Raw genomic sequence first — 22,751 nt, 5'->3', positions numbered from 1 at the left:
TTCTTTTTAGGTGACAAATCTGAGAAACTGTTGCAAATTGAGGTGTCATTAGAGGAGGTTTTGGAACAAATTGATAAACTATACAGTAGGGTTGTCGATTAATCACAGTTAACTCACGCGATTAACTCCAAAAAATTAATCGCGATTAGAGAAAATCACGATTAATCACAATTTTAATCACACTGTTAAACAATAGAATACCAATTGAAATTTATTAAATATTTTGGATGTTTTCTACATTTTCATATATATTGTATTCTGTGTTGCAATTGAAATAAAAGTGGGTATTATTTTTTAATACAAATATTTGCACTGTAAAAATGATAAACAAAAAAAATAGTTTTTTTTCCAATTGACCTCATACAAGTATTGTAGTGCAATCTCTTTATCGTGAAAGTGCAATTTACAAATGTAGATTTTCTTTTTGTTACATAACTGCACTGAAAAATAAAATAATGTAAAACTTCAGAGCCTACAAGTCCACTCAGTCCTACTTCTTGTTCAGCCAATCGCTAAGACAGACTAGTTTGTTTACATTTACAGGAGATAATGCTGCCATCTTCTTATTTACAATGTCACCAGAAAGTGAGAACAGGCATTTGCATGGGACTTTTGTAGCCGATTGCAAGGTATTTACGTGTGGTGTGGTGCTCTGCTTTCTCCTTGTTGATATCACTCGGCTGCGTGCGTGAGTTCCCTCTGTGTGCTGCCCCAGCTCTGCGCAGATAGCTGACACAGCAGACCCGACGAGAACCCCCAATAACCACAGAGTCCAGTAAGATGCAAAGCCACGTCGGCTAGGTTTATTGCGACCTCGGACACAATTGCAGTTCCCTGTAGGTTTCTTAGCCTAATTCAGGGCATACTACGAGAAAGTGCCTCTTGGCAATGGACCCGGCTCAGTCAGTGGCGGGACTTTCCACTGCCCCCTAGGCCGGACAAAGACACCGCCCCAGGTATGCATTCTTATACACATACAAACAAGTTACACATCACACCTGACGTATTGAGGTGCAACCTTTCTACGTAGCATGGTACAACCCCTCTACGTATTAAGGTGCCGCCTCTCACCTTGTACATGTTGGTTCGATCAAAACAACTCTATCCATCATATTACCCTTTTGCCCCTGTCATTGGGATGGGCCAGCCTGTTCTTTGTTATCTGTGTGGAATGTGCAAGTATGTGAATGTTCTGATATCTAGTGTTCAGTACCTTTTAGGTACGTATCTTCTTACAGCATCAGCCCTTTCCTTGCTTCTGTGAGCAGGGCCTGCCTCTGGCTCACAGCTTAACTTTGCTTTATGTTAGTAAAGTCTTGACCATTACTTTAGTTTAGGCCTCAGGCCTCATACCAGGCCTCTGATACCAAGGTTTATATCTTAGGGCCTCCTCTTACTACACCAGATATGCTAAACATTTGTATCCCCCTTCATGCTTTGGCCACCATTCCAGAAGACATGCTTCCATGCTGATGATGCTCGTTAAAATAATGTGTTAATTAAATTTGTGACTTAATTCCTTGGTGGAGAATTGTATGTACCTGGCACTATTTTACCTGCATTCTGCCATATATTTCATGTTATAGTAGTCTCAGATGATGACCCAGCACATGTTGTTCATTTTAAGAACACTTTCACCGCAGATTTGACAAAATGCAAGGAAGGTACCAATGTGAGATTTCTAAAGATAGCTACAGCGCTCAACCCAAGGTTTAAGGATCTGAAGTGCCGTCCAAAATCTGAGAGGGACAAATGTGGAGCATGCTTTCAGAAGTCTTAAAAGAGCAACACTCTGATGCAAAAACTGCAGAACCCGAACCACTGAAAAAGAAAATCAACCTTCTGCTAGTGGTATCTGACTCAGATAATGAAAATGAACATGCATCCGTCCGCAATGCTTTGGATTGTTATTGAGTAGAATCAGTCATCAGAATGGATGCATGTCTCCTGGAATGGTGGTTAAAGCATGATGGGACATATGACTCTTTAGCGCCTATGGTACGTAAATATCTTGTAATGCCAGCTACAACTGTGCCATGAGAAGGCCTGTTCTCACTTTCAGATGACATTGTAAATAAGAAGCAGGTAGCATTATCGCCTGCAAATGTAAACAAACATGTTTGTCTGAGTGATTGGCTGAACAAGACGTAGGACTGAGTGGACTTGCAGGCTCTAAAATTTTAAATTGTTTTATTTTTGAATTAAGTTTTTTGTACATCATTCTACATCTGTAAGTTCAACTTCATGATAAAGAGATTGCACTACAGTATTTGTAGGTGAATTGAAAAATGCTGCTACTTTTGTTTTTTTTTTACAGTGTAAATACTTGTAATCAAAAATAAATATAAAGTAAGCACTGTGCATTTTGTATTCTGTGTTGTAATTGAACTCAATATATTTGAAATTGTAGAAAACACCCACAAATATTTAAATAAATGGCATTCTATTATTAAAAGTGCGATTAATTACGATTCATTTTTCTAATTGCTTGACAGCCCTACTAAACAGTAATAAGTCATCAGGACCAGATGATATTCACTCAGGAGTTCTGAAGGAACTCAAATGTGAAATTGCAGAACTAGTAACTGTCATCTGTAACCTATCATTTAAATCAGGTTCTGTACCAAATGACTGGAGGATAGCTAATGTGACGTCAATTTTTATAAAGGGCTCCAGAGGTGATCTCGACAATTACAGGACGGTAAGCCTGACTTCAGTACCGGGCAAACTGGTGAAACTATAGTAAAGAACAAAATTGTCAGACACATAGATGAACATAATTTCTTGGGGAAGAGTCAACGTGGTTTTTGTAAAGGGAAATCATGCCTCACCAGTCTACTAGAATTCTTTGAGGGGATCAGGAAGCATGTGGACAAGGGGGATCCAGTGGATATAGTGTACTAAAAATTTCAGAAAGTCTTTGACAAGCTACCTCGCCAAAGGCTCTTAAGCAAAGTAAACTGTCATGGGATAAGAAGGAAGATCCTCTCATGGATTGGTAACTGGTTAAAAGATAAGAAATTAAAGGTAGGAATAAATGGTGAGTGTTCAGAATGGAGAGAGGTAAATAGTGGTGTCCCCCAGGGGTCTGTACTCGGAACAGTCCTAGTCAACATATTCATAAATTATCTGGAAAAAGGGGTAAACAGTGAGGTGGCAAAATTTGCAGATGATACAAAACTACTCAAGATAGACTGCGAAGAGCTACCAAACCATCTCACAAAACTGGATAACAAAATGGCAACAAAATGGCAGATGAAATTCAATGTTGATAAATGAGAAGTAATGCACATTGGAAAACATAATCCCAACTATACATCTAAAATGATGGGGTCTAAATTAGCTCTTACTACTCAAGAAAGAGATCTTGGAGTCACATCCACTCAATGTGCAGCGGCAGTCAAAAAAACTAACAGAATGTTGGGAATCATTAAAAAAGGACAGATAATAAGACAGAAAATATCATATAGCCTCTATATAAATCCATGGTACCCCCACATCTTGAATACTGCGTGCAGATGTGGTTGCCCCATCTCAAAACATATATATTGGACTTGGAAAAGGTTCAAAAAAGGGCAACAAAAATGATTGGGATATGGAATGGCTTCCATATGAGGCGAGATTAATAAGACTGGGACTCTTCAGCTTGGAAAAGAGATGACTAAGGGGGGATATGATAGAGGTCTATAAAATCATGACTAGTGTGGAAAAAGTAAATATGGAAGTGTTATTTACCCTTTCTCATAACAGGAGAACTAGAGGGTCACCAAATGAAATTAATAGGCAGCAGGTTTTAAATAAACAAAAGGAAGTATTTTTTCACACAATGCACAATCAACTTGTGGAACTCCTTGCTAGAGGATGTTGTGAAGCCCAAGACTATAACAGGGTTAAAAAAAAGAACTAGATAAATTCATGGAGGATAGGTCCATCAATGGCTATTAGCCAGGATGGGCAGGGATGGTGTCCCTAACCTCTGTTTGTCAGAAACTGGGAATGGGCGATAGGGGTTGGATCACTTGATGATTACCTGTTCTGTTCATTTCCTCTGGGGCTTCTAGCATTGGCCAGTGTCGGAACACAGGATACTGGGCTAGATGGATCTTTGGTCTGACCCAGTATGGCTGTTCTTATGTTCTTACTGATCTAAGTAACACAGTGGGAGTAAGAGTTGCAGAACTGGGGTCTCTGTGTCTATGTTTAACCATCTATAAAAGTGAGATATTAATGACTACTTCAGAACGGTATTATGAGACTTATTTGATGTTTGTAAAATGCTTTAAAATCTATGGACGAAAAGTTACATGTATTATTTATTTATTTATTATGTTGTGAGAGCTGGAAAATATTTCTTACCTACCCAGATTGACTCCATGATTTGCTCAGAAAATGGCACATTTTATAGCCCTTATTCTGTAAAGTCAACCACTATTCTTGTTTTTTTTAAACGTGGAAAGCCCTGGGTTATTTGATTTTTTGTTTGTGACACATTAATAAACTGATGACTCTTCCTAAAAGGAGGAAAAATCTGGTTCTTGGAGCCAGATAGGCGATGATGGAAGGGATTTCCCTATTTTAACCTACAAATAAATCACATAAAACACTCTCTCCTTTTAGCTCTGTCCCTCTGTTAGATCTCTGTGATACCTGGCTCTCTCACTTTTATACCTGCAAAGAAGGGGGAGCCTGGTAAAGCAAGCCTATTTTGCTTGTCTGTGTGGGGTCAGATCCATTGTCAATCCATCAGGGTGGAACCTGCCCCCTCCACAGTCCAAGAGGCACATGCATATTTCTGCCTCCCCAATATCATTCTGAAGACCCTAGCTGGGGCATGATACCTTGGGCAGATGACGGGATTAGGCAGCCATTTAGGCATAACCCAGCCATCATTTGGGGATCGCTTCCCTCTTTAGGTAATACATAGGTCTCTGAAGCTGTGGGTTCACCTGAGCTATGAAGCTGTGTTGGGTTCTGTGTAACATGTGCTGGGACCCAAGATTTGACTGAATGCTAGTTCTGCATGGAACCAAACTTTATTAAGAAAAAGTATGTAAGGATTTTGGGGGATCTAATTTTAAAAGCTCTACTTGTGTTTTTCTGTCTCCTCAGATCTGTGAAAAGTGATGTTCACAGTGAAGGATACACACTGGAGCTAGAATGCTGCTCCTCCTTGGACCAACTTTCGGACAAAAAAAAGATACCAGATTTTATTGAGAAAGTAAGTGTAAGGAAAACAACTTGAAAAGGCCACAACAGGCCTAATAACTTCTGCTAGTTGTGTCCATCAGGGCAAATAGCCACTGCAAGTTCATCTTTCCTCCTCCTCCTCCCTGTGTTCTGTATATTTCAAATATTAACAAGGCTTCAGTAAAGTTTGTTACTCTTTTATGATTCCAATATCTGGATAGCATCTTCTCGTTATAGTGACTGGTGAATCAAGTCATTGACCATCTGTTATGAGAAAATGATTTACTGTACCACAGGGTGAGTGATCTCAAGTAGATGTTAATTAACTTGTTTTATCACTGTACAATCTATCCATGCACTGTAATTGACTGTTGTGCACAGTCTCAGCTAAAATAATATATTTCCATCGTGGTGCCAATTGTTCGGAATTATTTGAGTTTAACACTTGGATAATACAGTAGAGGCTCATTATTTCCCAGAGTTATCCTTGCATAGAATTATTTTAAGCCAGATGTGTTCAAACTTTTTCAGTCAAGCTCCCCCCTTACCAGTAATGGAATCTGTCTGCGCCCTTCCCCCTTTACTGCACAGCCAAGGCTTCCTCAGCAGCAGAACTTGGGCTGAAGGCAGAGCTGGGGCTGGGGGAAGAGCTGGGGCTAGAGTCAGAGCTGGTCTGCGGGTGGAGAGAGAATGAGGACAGAGCCAGGCTGGGGGCAGTGAGGAGCTGAGGCTGGGGTTGGAGCTGGTCTGGTGGCAGAGAGGGAATGAGGGTGGAGCTGGGCCTGGAGGCGGAGCAGGACTGGGGGCTGAATGGGGTTGGGGAGTATTGTTTTAAGTTATATTTCGGCATCAGGTAAAGTTAGATAGATCAATCAAACCCTTTGCCACCCAGAAAAGTACTGGTTTCCACAAACTCTGATTCATGCTGAGGAATTTAAAGAGAATACTCTTAATTGTGATTTGTTGCCTTTTTCCTACTGCTTGTGATATCATATAATTTAATTAATTTGTAAATTGATCAGATTAAATCCAGTTTAGTGAACACCATTGCATTATTCATGGTTCAGATTATACATCCTCTGTTACTGGGTCTTGAAATAATTTATTAAAAAGCAATGACAAAATATTTACATTTTAATTGTGGTGAGTAGTTAGGAAAGCTAAATATTAGCCCCATACTTCTCTGAAGTCCAAATCTAACAGGAGAGATTTCTGGGAGTGTGTCTAACATTCTGAAAGAGTAAACCCAAAAGAGGGTGACTGTTCATCTTGTAATATAGGTATGGTTATAAATTTTAGATACGGGCTCAAACCAAAATCTAAACACACTTTATTTTGGGAAAGTTTGGATCTGAATCTGAATGTTGTGGATTGGATGTATTGAAATTTTTCAGAAGTAACTTCTGTTATTTTAGTCACACTTATGTAAACCTGAAGTAATGCAGCGGTGAATCGGTCTCAATATGTTTAAATTCGTCCTTCAGTTCTATGAGCTGTGCTACATAGAAGCCTGATATGCTGTGACCTGCTACCTGCTAGTAGTAATATGTCAATGCACACAATTCCAGTAAAGGAGTGTGGCTAACATGAAAGCAAAATGATGGTCAAGAACCACACACCTGTGCATGCACAAATACGCCATAAATAAAAAAGTTTTGAGTTTCTAGAATGTTTTTTTCCCATGCTGTCTTCAGAGATCTTTCTGTTGCTTGGATTCACTTGATTATTGGGTTATACAAATACCTTTTGGAAAGATAATCATTGACATTTTGATATATAAAAGTGTATATTTAGTGTTGTGTATGTCATTCATTTTTGGAGATTATTTGATGTAGTAGATTTTGAAGTTCTTTGAAAACATTACTGTCAGGTGCATGTTGCCTCACCATCTGTATCTGATTAAAAACAATGTGAAAATCTCTACACTTTCATGTATAACTAGTCCAGGAGGTGGGGAGAAAAATTACTTGATTGAGAGTAGGAATTAATTGTCATATTAACTAATTGAACAACAAAAATGTCCATTGCTTTTCAGGATGAAAAAAATAGATTTTTAAAACCAAATCAATAAAAAAACCCAAAAACCAATAAGTTCTCATTCAAAGGAATCAGGATAAAAAATGTAAGCAATTGATGGTGGGATTTGTGACTGGTCCCCTCTAGTGTGCCACCTGGAACTGGGGTACAGCTGAGCCCTCTGTTTTACCAATCTGAGTTCCCTCTCACACTGACGTTGTGACAAGCTGCAAAGCCCTCCAAGCTTGCGCTCACACCAACATCCACTGGTAAGTGCCATGCCCAGCTATGTTCATGAATGCTCTGGCCAGCCACTGCATGAACCAACAATAGAGAATCTACAGCCAAAATACCTCCAGCTCCCCAGCCTGGGACCCTGGAGCTGTACCGTCCTACCCTGGTCAGAATTTGACCAGTATGAATTTATTACCCAATCTGCCCCTCCCTTGATGTGAAGAGGATGATGCACAAGCCCTTGTTAACTGAGCTGAGATTTTTCCCTAAACACTTCACTCAAAAACAAACTGGTTAAGATAAAACATAAAACAGGTTTATTAATTACAGAAAGATTTTAATTGATTATAAATAATAGCAAACAGATCTAAGTAGATTACCATAAGAAATAAAACAAAACCACAATATAAGCCTAATGTACTAGATAGGATTTAAATCACTTAGGCCTGGGCTACACTAGCGGGGGGGTTCGAACTAAGATACTTCAACTTCAGCTTAGTGTATTTAAGTTCCACTTACCTGGCCGTCCTCACAGCGGCGAGTCGACTGCTGCGGCACCCCCGTCGACTCCACTTGCTCCTCCTGCTGAGATGGAGTACGGGCATCAATTAGCGGATCTATTGATCGCGTCCAGACGAGTCGCGATAAATCGATCCCCAATATATCAAACACTACGCGCCGATCCGGCGGGTAGTATAGACGTACCCTTAGATAGTATAAGCAGATTAGCTTTTACATACAAAGGCAGGCTTCCTTCCTTCCTGCCAGGGACCAGTACTCCCCCCTGGTTCAGTCTCTTTTCCTCCAGACTTTCAGGTGTTGTGTTGTAGGGAGAGTGAGTCATGATGTCACTTCCCCCTTTTATATCTTATTCCAACTTGCTGGAAAGCTCTTTTTCTGTGACCTGGGTCAAACAGTTCCCATTGTGTAGTGCTATCTCTGAGAGGTTTCTATTGTACACAGTTCCTGGGGTAATCCTTGTGCTTGTGCGTATGTCCTCAATAAGCCATCAGCATTGTTTGGCCTTTTTATTATTGTACCTGAAAGGCTGCTTGTGGGTGTTCTCAACCTCACATGTTTCAGTAGCACATACATAGCCAAACTTCATAACTTAAAATACAATGATAGCACATACAAACTAATGAGATATTAATGTCTAGCAGATCAAGACTTTTAGGATGATACCTCACAAGGCATACTTTGTATAAAACATTGCAAAATTATATGATGGTGAATATGGGGATGCCTGGGTGGCACAGGGTTGTTGCTTGTTTTAAAAAGAGAACACCACCAGTAATCTCCCCAAACCATGAAACACAATACAAACTATTTAATTTGTGATTATTGAATATTCAGATCCTCAGTCATGTGGATTCTTACTACCTTTTCAGTGACTTTTCTTGGAGTGGAGATTTTTTTCCAGTAACTTAATTTCTCTATGAGTTTTATTATGCAATGCTGAACGAGGGTGATTAGCATTGACTTTGAGCAAAGGAACATCTTTGATAGTGTCTGTCCTCAGTTAACTCTCTGCTTCGCTCCAGACACTAGCCATCACATTGTACACAACTGGACTATTTGTTCCTGGAAAATGCAGGGGAAATTCTGCTTGGTATAGCCATAGGTCTTGAACAAACATTGGCAGTAATAAAAAGAAAAAAACAAAAAAAAGTTTTCATCGATTAAAGAAAAACAGGATATTTCACTTGAAAGACACTGAGACATGATGTGAGCATATGTTCTCTTTACTTGAAAACAAAACAAGAAGCCCAAGGAAATCCTTCTGTATTGTAGGTATAACTCGTGTTAGGAATCCTCTATGATGGGACCTACCTCTAGCCTCCCACTTTTCCTTATATTCTGATCTCCCATAAATGATCTGCCATGGCTAGATGCATGAAGGAAGTGTTATGGAAACAAACGTTGAAGGAAATGTTATGGAGCTACGTGGAGACAGAAGTGTAGGGAAGGGGAAACTGGACGGATGTCTGTAGGAAAGAGAGAGTAATTTTCAAAATGTGTCAATATGTAAATACCAAACTTTGCAAAATAGATATGCTGCTCTCAGGACTTTTGCTTTACACATCAATCTGCGATCCTCTTCTGTAGAAGTTCTGTAACAAACATAGAGGATTCATACATTCCAGATCGATTCTGGAAAGGAGTGAGGCATTCATGGTTAGAAAGCAGTTAGTAGTTGTGATTCATTTTCGACACCATTGTTGTTCTGCTCTTTGGCAGTAAAAAATTGCTGATACGCATCATTCTGCACCTTTGTCTCCTAGCCAAATAATGTTCTACTCTGTAGAAAGCTTTCAGTTTGATCCCACTGCAGAGGTTGGACAGCCTGCTTCTCTCTCCCTCACCTTCTCTGAACTCAATATCCTTCACTGTTCCAGTTGTGATTGGCCTGGGGAAGGCTGGACCAAAAACCACAATCTGAAACCCAGTGGTGGGCATCGTCTTTGGATCTCTCCAACCACACCCAAGTCTTACTCCAATGCTCTGTCCATTTTCTCTGAAGTGACCATAAGATGAGGCTTATTGTATTTAACTGGTCTTCAGCAGAATGAACACCATATACAACCTGATCATGGCTGTAACTCATGACATAAACTCATTGTGTATCACTGAAATCTGGCTGGATGACTCTGGTGGACCTGTACTAACAACTGGTGCCAAGTGGTAATTTTGTGATGCCTGACTCTAGGGGGGGGACAAGGAAGGAGTAGCAGCCATAGTTTTGCACTCTCAACAGTGGACTAATTCAAGTGTGTTTGCATGGTATGTGAATTCCAGGTTAAAGAGTAGCCATGTAATACTTGTATATAACCACACTCCTGTGGATTTCCTACTGGAGCTAATCAAGCTGCTATCAAGCCTGTTTTTAGCATCCCCCTGTAGTCTTAAGCTACTTCAGGGACCACACAGATGACATCAAAATCTGTCCATGTTCAACATGGGGTTCTTCCCATTGATCTCCTGAGTAAGTCATATAGCCAGACTCACCCTGGACCTGATCTTGACTGCTGGCTGTACTCATCTTCTGCAAATGGAAGTGCTGAGCCAGAGCAGTGATAGTCCCCCCTCTGAGACAGTAGAACGCAGTGAGATTCCAGGCAGTCTGGAGGAGGCATACCACACAACTGCCAGATCACTAGGACATTACAATCATCTGCTATCCATAGTCATTGATTTACTTAACCCCAGGAGTCAGCACCCCACCCAGGTCTCCCTGGCTCAAAGGCAAGCTGAAACAGATGAAACAGGAGGGTAGGATAATGGACTGTTGCTGGAGGAATGGCAGCTTTAAATCTGTGGGACAGCATCACAAGACAATTGTACAAATCTTTGCCAGAATGATGTAGGAAAGCAAAGAAATTCTTCTCGTCTTCCATCATTGTCGCCGCATAGTTACAATAGTGGAGCTGTTCCAGAAGCACCTTTCTCCTTAAATGCATGAAAGGGCAGATAGATGGGGAAGACTGCAATTGTGTCATAGGACAGGTGGGGAGTTAGACAAGATACGTGTGTATTAACTGGAGAGGAGGAAAGGCTAAAGAGCTGCACTCTGTAGTACATTTAAAAACAACTTTGTTTTTAAGTAAAAAGTATTAACACTTTGATTTCTAATCAATTATTTATATATTCTACAAAAAAACCCACAAAAAATCTTTCAGACTATTTTATTTGTTAGATGGCTGTTCCTGATTTCTTCCAGTTTTGGGTCCTTTTATTCCACATCTCTAATTCTTCATTGCTAGTACTCTGCTTTGGACTTAACCCTCTTTTCAGCAGGAAAGAATAGCTGGCCACGGCAATTTTTGGAGTCTATTAATGCTGTTGCTGGGCTGGTTGATGGCTTGCTGCATAGTGGTACAAAGAGCTCTTCCCTGCATTCTCTGAGTACGTTGTCTCTGTCAAAGCTCAGTAGAAAAATATTTTGTAAAAAAATCAAACATTATTCTGTAGTTTAAACTGACACTCTTGATATGCTTTTTGTTTAGAAATTTATTACAGAGCCTATCAGATGATAGGCAGAGCAGGTGGAAATAAAAGATGGAAAGGGAGAAGAATTTGGACCATGAGTATTGGTCGTAGAGGTCATTCTTCAAATGAATAAACAGTCTGAATGTACTTGAATGGTTGGGAAATGACCCCTCTAGAATATCATTTATTACCCAGAGGGATTACTTATCTATATGTGATCTGAAACTCTTTCAAATCATTTCCATCCTTCAGAAAAAACTTCCCTTCGTTCTCAAGTGTATGTACAAGAGAACAATACATTTATTTCTGTAACACATTGTAATGAATACCATCTCAGACCAGCTTTGTTTTCTGCATGTTTTCAGTGCAGAGTAGTGCTTAATTTTTTTAAATTTGGGTTCCTGTTGTAGATATGATCTAGAAGCAAGGGTTAAAAGTGGACAGCAATGGCCCAGCTGTGTGCTGTCTGCTGCAATAATGGTATTTGTCGAAGTGTGTTTTGTTAACATTTTGAAAGAATATGTAAAACAAAGTATGGTGAAAAATCACATATACTGTATGTTAAGCAGTATAGTGTGAAGGGGAACAGCTGTTCCTGGTTAAACTTCTTTCAATGTGAGTTCTTTTGACTCAGCCATTTAACTCTGGTGTTGAGATATAAGCTCCATGAATGTCATAAAACTATTTTCATGATGTTCCCAGGGGCCTTGATGTGCTTTTGGAATCCTTTGTCCCAGCAGATTTTGGGGTCATCCTCTTGACCAGTGTAAAAATAGATGTTGTAAAATATACAGCCTATGTCTTCAGTGTTCCAGTAGTTGTCTGGAAAAAAAGAAAATATTTGGAAACAGTAGATCTGTTTGTATTTGGTATTGTCCTGAGGGAAGGTATGGGCAAATCGTTCAGTCTGTTGAACTGCAGCTTCTACTGTAGATACTAAATGGTTGTTAGGTGAAAGCAAGTATGGTTTTAGACTGATATTCTCAGGTTAAAGATAACCTAAAACTAAGACAACTTGTAATATCTAATTTATGTACATTACACTTTACATTTTGTGTTTTTTCCCAGCTTGGACAATAAAGATACACTAAGTCAGTGTTTAGTATTGTGTCAACTGACTATGAGTAAACCCAGCATAGAACACAGTTTGTCATGATATACACTGACCACTAAATCGTATTCAGCCAGCTGACATGGTTGTTGAAATCAATTTTCAAACTTGTATTTGCATAAATCTTTACTTGTTCCCTATTTATATTCACTCATTAGAAACTGTGTTTTTTAACAGATGATTCAGATTCAAGGCGGTGTTCAGACTTCAAAGCTACAGTCACAAATCTGTAGCCTTATATCAAGCCATTAACAAACCTCTGGCAGGTCACTGGTAAGATTTATCCAAAGTGACCTGTGATTAAAGCTTATGCAGAGGTTGATGGGGACTGAGGAGAAGGATGCTTGAAGCCTGGAGGACGTTCCAGGTATATACCAGTTTTAAAGAGTAAATCTTAGACAAAGTAAGGCTATGGCTAGGGTGAAGTGGGGTTTTTTGAAGTTCTAGCACCCATGCTAGCCCTAGGTAGCCACTAGAATTCTTATAATTATGTCATCTAACACTGCTCTAATGACACAGTGGTATATACACTTGTGTACAGTCTCCACTAGTGCTCTCACCACTGCTATCTCTAATGGAGCTTGCACTGGCGCTAGGACCATACATTTCAGAAGAATCTTATTTCAGGCAAGGTCACTGACAGCCTGGTTGAGCTGTATTGAGATGGGTAAATCCCTGATCTCTGTTATTGTACCACAATCTTAACTTTCAACTCCTGTTACTATATCAGTATCCAGTGCTTACTTAAGCAAATCTCCTTTGACTTCAGTGAAAGTTTTGCTTGACAGGATACTGAGTTATTTGGGGCCGCTAAGGTTGGAGCCTTTGCTGAACAAAAATTGCCATTCATACTAAATTGTTTGATAAGTTTGTGAAGTGAAAAATTCCTGCTTTCAGAGATCCTACTGCCACAAACCAAAGCCACACATTCATATCTGAGGGTATAATTTCAGTCCTAACATGAGATCATCAGATTTGTTTTGATGTGGAGGTAAGACGGAATGTAAAGTGAACGGTGCTTGTGCACTGCCCCACCAAGCCCTGTTTTTTAGTCCATTTCATCCCCATCAGAAATGTACCATATGTTGAACATCTGGAAAACCTGATATAGTATTTCAGATTAATAATATATAAAACTATTGAGCTGGTGTCTCTTTGCCATTTGCTAAGTGTAACAGGACAGCATTCTGCCCCTGCTCTCTGGAATCACAGAAACCTGCTCAGACTCTGCCGGGTGGATAGTCATATTTTGTAGTTTGTTTATGGTCCCACCACCCACACCCTTATAGTCCTGCACAGTAATGCTATTTACAGCGTCCCCTGTACCTTCAGCCCTTTCCCCGACGCCTGGCAGGAACAGAGGGTCTTCCCCAAAGCTCTATCAGCCTAAGCTCAGCTAGCCCTGTTCATCTCCCCAGTGCTTCCTTCCTGTGCCTTTTTATCAGTCTGATGGGCTAGTTAATCCTTTAGCTCACCTAGACAGCCAGCCTGGTTTGCCAATTACATTACATTCCCCAGTCAGACCTCCCTGGGGAAACGAATTAGTGCCAGAGTGATCAGAGTGCTGGCTCCCCTGCCAGTTCCCAGCTTGTGGGTGGGCTTGCGCCTGCCCACCCCCAGAACTCAGTAGGTGCTAGCTCCTAGCACTCTGTCACTTTCTGCAACCTAACATTCAGGATGCAAAAGTGTTGGAAGTATAAAGTTTAACACTGTTTCTGAATGGTTATAGAAATAACTACAAAAATCTTCCTTCATGCCATTGGCTGTGCTTAGCCTATTTAAAGCCTGGCTTACTGTTTCTGTTTAGGAAATGAGCATGAGGATAGCAGACTTACAGAAAATGTTCAAGACTAACTAAAATCTGCTTTTAATTGTAAATATCTTTTTTTCAGAAACAAATACAGAAACCAAAAAAGGGGAGGTTTGGTATTTATGATAAAATATGTACCAATAAATCCAGTTGTAATGCTGTAGCCTGGAACAGCATTTTCATACCAATTCTTGAGATACAGTACATACTATTCTCCTTGCTCCCCACCAACATGTACTCTTTGCCTCAAGACCTTTGAGGGTATGTCAGTTATCAAAAGTATATTTGTATGACTTGTGACAGGGACTTGACAGATGACCATGGGCTCGCTTCTTTATATGCATTAGGTGTATGATACCTGCTGTGAAGTTTTATAAAAAATAAGAAATATTTATTTTATTAACTGGGACAGCCTAGACTTGATTTTTTAAAATATCTTTTGACCAAATTTGACCAGCCTATTGTTTCTAGTGTAATGTATTTTCTCATCAGAAGCACTAAGTAGCAACTTTCTGTCTCCGAACTTATTACAGGCCTAACCTAATGCACGTGGCTTGTGGAAAATTGGTGGGTTGTTACTAGAGAGTGACTTTTTTCCTCTGTCCAAATGGAATTCTGCTTCATCTGTTCTCGGCAAATGTTTTCTGTTGTTTATTTTGTGTTAGCAACAGTCCCCTTTAATTGGTTGCTACTACATTCACTGGGCACCTTATTCTAGCATGAATCATACACCAAACCAGTCTATAAAGCCTTAATGAAATAACCACTCCGTTGTAATGACTAGTTTCTGAAAAATTATTACCTAAGTCACCAGGGAGTCTCAACCTCAGAAACACTGCCAGCTGTGACGAATTAGAGTATACTGGTGGCATTAGTACAATGTATATTTACTCTGAATGCATGCCAAGAAATTCCAGCTCCTGGCATCAAAAAGTTAAGAGAAGTTTAGAACACGAGTCTTATTAAAATCAACTGTATTTGTGCTTGAAAGCCCTTTCCAATAGATGGGCTTTCATTATTAAATTGTTCTGCTGTAATTTCCGTGCTTGTTGATTTAGATGAAATACTGTTCTGAACTTGAAAGAAATGTTTGACCTACAAATGTCAGCCCATGGGAGAAATGCACAGACTGCTATTGTGAACAATTACAGAACTGGCAAAAAAAAATGTATGCTACTCAGTGTTTATATCTGTACTCTTCATGATTCTGTATTGACAGCAGTGTCACCCGTCCATTATACATCAGCGATTATTTGACAGTTCATAATGCAGTTATAAATATACAATCCAAAAAACCCCCCAAAAAACAGCTTGCCGGGGATTTCATTTAAATAATTCGAAAAAAAATCCACTTATAATTGTTCATTTATAAAACTAACAATGCCCCCAATTCCTAAAATGTGGATTTCTGTGATGGTTTTTGGTGCCTGTAACTCAAACAGATTAATTTTTGAAAATAGCATTTTGTAAATCAGCTATCCCACCATGAGATGTGATTTTACTATATCTTAAAAGCAAAGTTGGGATGGGTCTGTAATTAGATAGGAGATCTCCAAGGAAATCGCAGGTGCCTCAGCAAGTGATTCAGTAGGCGGCACTCTGATCTATTGCCCTAGCATGGTGTTTGGCCGCATTACACTGTGCTGCTGACAATGCCTTTTTTCAGCTGAGGCATAAAACTAAAGTCCCAACCACTTAGGAAATAATCCATGATGCTTTTCACAAGTGTTAGGAGGTGCTAGTCAAAGTGTCCTGGCCAAATTCCAAGTTTGGTAATTACAGGAGAGATTTGATGAAGGTTTTGTTCCTGTTCCCACTTGAGTCCACGGGAGATTTGCCATTTACTTCACTGACAGCAATGGGTAAAGCTGTCGTTTTTTGTTTTGTTTTTCCTCAAGACAAAATGCCATTTTTATGAAGCAAATTACATGGGCAGTATTAAATTCCAAAAATATATAGGTTGTGACTACACATGAAACTTGCACCTGGTTAAACAGAATCTGTTTTAGAATTGATGTAATTAAATCAGTGCAAATCCATTAATATAAGACAGCTATAAACTGATTTAAAATGTCTACGTAGGGATTTACACTGGTTGAACTAAACTGGTTTGAAAATTCTAGTTGAACAGGAATAAGTTGTGTATGTAGACCAGCCCATATTATAATGGCCCATATCAACTAAGCAATGCTTTATAAGGTGCTAGAAATGTTTCTGTATGTATCCGAGGAATGAAACAAGAAATTTTTATACTTTTTTTATCTTATTGGAGCTTCCCTTTGAAAAATTCCAAGAATTAAAGGCTAATTTGCGTATAACATGTTCAAAAACACAACAAATTTTAATAAAAGCCTCAGTCAATCTGGAGCATGTATTGTAGGGAAGTTTTTGTTATGTTGAGTTCATTCTGCTGCAGCATGCTGTACAGATGCAATTTCTGTGTTTTTATGCTTTTGTTTTTCTCATTTAGCAATAGAACATAACGTGAAAAGGACCTTTCACTATTTGTGCTGTGGATTGGCACATAAAGACAACCAATTGTAATATTTGTCCAATCTGGAATACTTTCAGCACTAGCCTGCCAAAATGAAATAGTGTTCTTTTCATTCAGTCCAGCTTCACTACATGTATTTCCCCCATGTTGATTCTAAATTGTGCATTCGCAGGGATATTTTCCTCAAACGCTGGTATGTTGGAACAGATTTGATTTCCTGTATGATGCCTTGAAGGGTTAAAAAAATCTGCATTTCTTCAAAGAATTTTGCAGCTGGCTTACAAACATTTTGTTCCATGTAGTCACACCGCTTCTGGGCACAACCTCTCATGGTGTTGGGGAGATTTTTTTTTTTTTTTACAGCTCTGTTCTTATAAGCATATTCTATGACTTCTAGTAAGTACACTCTCTCATCATGCACGCAGAGAGTTTTCATTTGATCTGCCTCGTGCTTCTTAAATATAAAACAGCAGCATGCTTTGCTACCCTTTTACTATTACATTTGACTTTTTGTGATGAAGAAAAGTTGCAGCTCTAGCACATGCAGCACTTTCTTTTCTTGTTTTAAGAGATGTAACCATCCAAGTAGTTTTCATGGTAGAAAATAACAAGAAAGCATGTTCCATCTTTTGATAACTTGCTGGGTGGCAATGCTGAAGATTTGTCTTCAGCCTGCGAGAGAAGCTTGTACCTGACTGTCCTTACAGAAGCAGTTTTGAATGCTACTTTTACATCTACAATCAGGCTATTTACATTCTTAAAAGAATTTGTCCAAAAAAGTTTAGCAGATGTGCTGCACAAGTTACACACACTTCAGTCAGCAGCACAAGTTTCAGGCTTTCCCCCAAGCGCTTGCTTATGTCCTGTCACCAACTCAAACACCTTTGGTAGGAAGCATCAAACTTCAGATTATCTTGTATTAGCACCCACACCAGCTCCAGTATATTGCTTACAAAGCTTGGGTTTTGGTTACCGTCAGGTGCTTCCCAGTCATTCGAAGCTGAAATTTGGCATTCATGGTTTCAGCCTCAAAAGAAGTGGGGGTTGGGGACGTTGGTGATTGTCTATTTTTAAAAACAACAACAGATAAAATGAAACAGAGCCTATGCTGCAAGTTACTTGAACTCATCATAAACATTCTGATTTCAAAAAATAGTTTAAAATTTAAGCAATGAAGTTCAGTGGGTAATTGAAACTTAAAATAAGGGTGAGCATGGTAAACCCCAATGACCTTATATATATATATATAAGTTTGAGATATTTACATTTGAAAAATAATTGCTGAATAAATGCAGTAATAACTTTTCAAAATATGAGAGATTTCAATAAATACTAGCTGTTTGAAAATGCGTTAATCCAATCATGGCACAGAGGTTGTAAGACTCCATGCAGATGGCTTAAGTTGATTAGTTCACTAGGCCAACAAAACCTACATTTCTCAGGGCTCTAGGTAGGGTTCTAAAACTAAAATCAAATTCTAAAGAAAAACTCCCTCGTTTTGGAAATATAAAATGTTAGGAGTTGATTCTTTGATTTGTGCCAAGGGTCAGCTCCTACATGTTTCTGTGGAGAGTGGGGAGGAAGCATTATTGCAGTAAAATGATACATCTGCTGATGTATTATACCTTTCATTGCACTGCTAGGGTAACACTTTCACTATCCCTGCCTCATTGAAATTAATTAGATGCTTGCCCCACTGATTTTATTGGGACCATGTACAACGGGATTTGAAACAAGGCGCTGTATCCTGGTTACTGCTTTACTGCTGATTAGTTTATTTGTAAAGTGCCTTGAAATAAATTCTATATGGATTTTTTCAGTCTCTACAATATGGTTACAATCCTAGGTTGATCACGATGAGAATATTAATCCATCCTCAGTTCCCCTCTGTCCCTTCTGAAAACAAGAGCCATTTTCCAAGAACAGATATTTCTAAGAACAAACACCTTTTCTGGATGTGTTGAGATCTTATCACATTGCTGTGAATGCTGCTGTAATTCAGGGCACAGTGTGTGTTAGCTTGCTATGGGGTGACAGCCAGTGTTCCAAGATCAGTAAATTATGTACTGTGCTCAAACCCTGTACTGTACCCTCTACCCTGTACCCTGTACTGTACTCAAACCCTGGCAGCTACTTACTAGTTAAATTACTATAATTAGCTGAGCTGACATTCTACTATACAAATGCAGTTTAGATTAGCACTGGAAGATGAAGAGACTTTGTAACACTTGCTAATAATGAGTGTATTACAAGTATTTGTAAAATTGCAACAAGGAGTCGGACACAATAGGCTATCATGAGTGCATCATATCATTTGCATGCACTTGGATCAACTGAGCAAGCCAGTCACACACTGGCTTTCTTCTAGCCCAATATAAATAACATACTTCAGTTTATTTATAGAGACCGCTAATGCTGTCCGGCTTTCTTCTATTAAATAGGCCACTGCAATAGCATTTTTACTTTCCTGTTAATTGAGATGAGATTGCACTGTGGTAATTATCCCAGTTTAGCAATGAGCCTCACTCCAGTCAGCAGCTCCTGTCCATCTGCAAACTCGTCCTGCTGTCAGCCTGTTTCCTGGGGAACCATGCTTCAGTTCCTACCATCACACTCTTTAAAGGTTAATTAAACATGAAAAATCCCAATGGTTTGAAAGAGGAAGTTCTCTGTGTTGATCAGATGTCACCTGTAGGTTGTGTATATATTCAGCACAGTAATGTGATTCTCAGGAAATAGATGATTCATAAAAAATGTCCGTGGGTGGGGGCAAAATGCAGAAATGAGCTTCCTCTTTATTTTTTAGTGTTAAATAAAATTGTTAATATCTCAACCTTCTTCCCCACCCACCTCACTTCCCAGTGCGGTAGAACTAATGTGATGGGTTCACTGGATAATTCATTCTTTCACTTGCAATTGAAAAGCCTGAGCTGCTTTTATTTAGGTTCATATTAATCAGAACTGTAGAGAATAACCAGTATGCTCTGATTCTGCTGGATTATTTGCCTTGAAAACACAGTATTAGCCTGAGGTTGAAGAGCTCCTACAGTTTGAGGCCTTTTCTTTTTATAATTTGCGGTTTTGCTTAAATCAAAATAACTAAGAATATGCACCACAAACCCACTAGTCACTAGTGTCTTTCTTCTCCCAGAGGGGATTCTGATGCATGAATTAGCAGCCAGTCTCCTCTCTCCCTGACACCGGTGTGGGAAGTTTTTCCCCTGGCAGTACCCGTAGGGGAGTGCCCCTAGTGACCCCTGGAGTGGCATCTCCATGGCGCGGTATAAGGAGCACTGCACGCTCCCCCCACCCTCATTTCCTTTTTGTCGCCAGTGAAGCTGCTTCGGAACTGCTCTGCTCCAGCTTTGCTGTAGCTTGTCCCCAGATCTCCTGTTCATTCAGTGTATGTGACCTGTAGTTAGTACTCAATTAGTTTTAGTTTAGTTTAGCTAGTGCGCCCAGGGCAGACCATGCCCCGTGCCCTGGGTTTTAAGTCGTGCTACACTTGTAGGCGCCTGATGCCAATGAGTGATCCGCATGCGGACCGTTTACGCTGTTTGAGTGAAACTCAGCGATAGCTGCAAGATTTGCAAGTTGTTTAAGCCTTGCACCAAGAGAGAGGGAAACATTAGGCTCTAGGCTATCCTCATGAGTCGGCGTTGACCCTCGACCCTGGCGCACTGCTCCGAGTCAGCACCGGGCACCGTGATGTCAGTGTGCGGCGACCCCCAGGCACCATCTACCAGTCGGCACCACTCCCTGTCCATCGGCCATGCCAAGAAGGCTAAGAAGAGGCACCGGCTGTGGTAGTGCACAAGCCGTGCACGGTTCCGTTGACTCCGGCACCTCAAGAGCCGTCGAGTCCGGTACCTCCCTGCTCCCCGGTGCCAACCGCGGTCGAGCTGCATCTCCCGTCCATGCCCGAGACGTTCTCGATGGCGAGAGAGCTCATCGAGCTCACAGAGGCACCGAGCCTCCGGCCCCCGGCACCGCCGGTGCGGGCTGTTCAGTCGGTGGGCAAGCCGGCAATGATGCGGCCCCCGACCCCTGACAGACGGGATAGACGGCGCTCCAAGTCTCGGTCCCAGTCCCGATCCAGGAAACGGTCGCCGTCACGCCGATCCCGATCCCGGCACCGATCAACGTCTCGGTACCGCTCTCCGTCTCGGCACCGGTCGCAGTCCCGGTACCGCTCAGCATCGCGGTACCGGTTGCACTCCCGGCGACGCTCCCGGTCCCAGTCACCGGACCGCCGGTACCGTAGGAGGTCTGGCTCCCGGTACCGTTCTCGGCACCGCGACTCCCGAAGCCGCTCCCGTCACCGCCGATCGAGATCGCGGTCATGCTCCCGGTACCGAGGCAATCGACGGTCCCGATCTCCATCCTGGCACCGCGACGGTCGGCACCGATCCTCGGCACCGTCCGGGGACAAACTGCCACCTTCCACGGCGCACTCCATCAGCGCCTCTGCCCCCCCGTGGCCTTCACGCCAGCCGTCAGTCGCCTCTCAGGCGGGCAGCGGGAGAGATCTCCGGGCTGGCACCCAGAACCAGGACCTTGGACCACAGCAGTGGGGTTTTTGGGTCCCCTGGGCCTACCATGAGCCCCAAGGGCTCCCTTTCCCCCCGCGTCCCGCGGGTGCTGAACACAGGGTGCCAGAAGCCACAGTGAGCAGGCCTCCCCCATCACCACCGGGTGAGGCCCTGTCGCCACCTGGTCCCGCAGAGCATCCGGGGCACGATACGGCTTCCCACCCTCCTGAGCAACCACCGACAGATGTGGTGGTCCAGACTCTATCCTCATCTTCCTCACCGGATGAGGCGGTAGCGGGGGTCTCTATGGCGGACCCCCCTCCGATTGACTTGCGGGCCCACCAGGACCTTCTTCGCAGGGTGGCAAAGGCTATTGACCTCCCGGTGGCGGAGGTCCCGGAGGACGATGACCCGGTGACCAACGTGATCGGAGCTGAGGCCCTGCTGCGGGTGGCCCTCCCGTTCATCCGGACTATCCAGAAGAATGCCACTACCATCTGGCAGTCACCGGCGTCCGTCCCTCCTACCACACGGGGTGTCGAACGAAAATACTCGGTTCCCCCCACTGGATACGAGTATTTGTACAACCACCCCACTCCAGACTCCCTCGTAGTGCAGTCTGTTAATGACCGCGAGAGGCATGGACAGCCAGCCCCGGCGCCAAAGTCCAAGGACGCCAGACGCATGGACCTGTTGGGCCGAAAGGTGTATTCGGCAGGGGGTCTCCAGCTCCGGATTGCCAATCAGTTGGCCCTCCTAGCTCATTACACCTTCGACATTTTCGTGTCCCTGACTAAGTTCTCGGAGCTGATCCCGACAGCTTCCCGACAGGAGTTCTCTGCTCTCATCGAAGAGGGCAGGAAAGCCTCCTGGTCCTCCATCCAGGCTGCTCTGGACTCGGCGGACTCAGGGGCCAGAACTTTGGCCTCAGGAGTGACCATGCGGCGCATCTCCTGGCTGCAGTCCTCCACCTTGCCGCCGGAGGTGCAATATACCCTACAGGACCTCCCCTTTGAGACTCACGGTCTGTTCTCGGAGAAAACGGACTCCAGGATTCAGACCCTCAAGGATGGTCGTATCGCTATTCGCACTCTGGGTATGCACACACCGGCTACCCAGAGGAGGTCATTCCGGCAACAGCAGCCCTACCGGCCTTTTACCCAGGCCAGGTCGCGGCCGTATAATAGTCGGCGAAATGGTCTAAACCACCGTAGGCCATCCGGCAACAAGCGCAACCAGGCCCAGGCGTCGTCCAAGGCCCCGCAAGGGCCCAAGCAGGCGTTTTGACGGGACGCCCGAGGACGGCCCATCAGTCTCTTCCCTGGATCCTTCCCGTTTATTTTGCAACCGCCTTTCTCACTTCCTCCCGGCGTGGTC

General features: G+C 42.0%; 1 protein-coding gene across 4 annotated transcripts in view; it reads left to right on the top strand.

The window, feature by feature from the left end:
- RFTN1 (raftlin, lipid raft linker 1) overlaps positions 1-22,751 on the top strand; it is a 124,625-nt gene that overhangs the window by 50,830 nt on the left and 51,044 nt on the right. For all 4 annotated transcript variants that reach the window (XM_039521570.1, XM_039521569.1, XM_039521568.1 and 1 more), the window contains one exon: positions 5,110-5,218. In XM_039521570.1, coding sequence (XP_039377504.1) covers positions 5,110-5,218 — 109 coding nt within the window. The remainder of the gene's footprint in view (positions 1-5,109; positions 5,219-22,751) is intronic.

This window comes from Mauremys reevesii, linkage group 2 (genome assembly GCF_016161935.1).
Source record: "Mauremys reevesii isolate NIE-2019 linkage group 2, ASM1616193v1, whole genome shotgun sequence".
Classification (NCBI taxonomy): Eukaryota; Metazoa; Chordata; order Testudines; family Geoemydidae; genus Mauremys; species Mauremys reevesii.
Note: the sequence above shows the minus strand (reverse complement) of the source record. Positions and strands in the feature narration are given on the sequence as shown.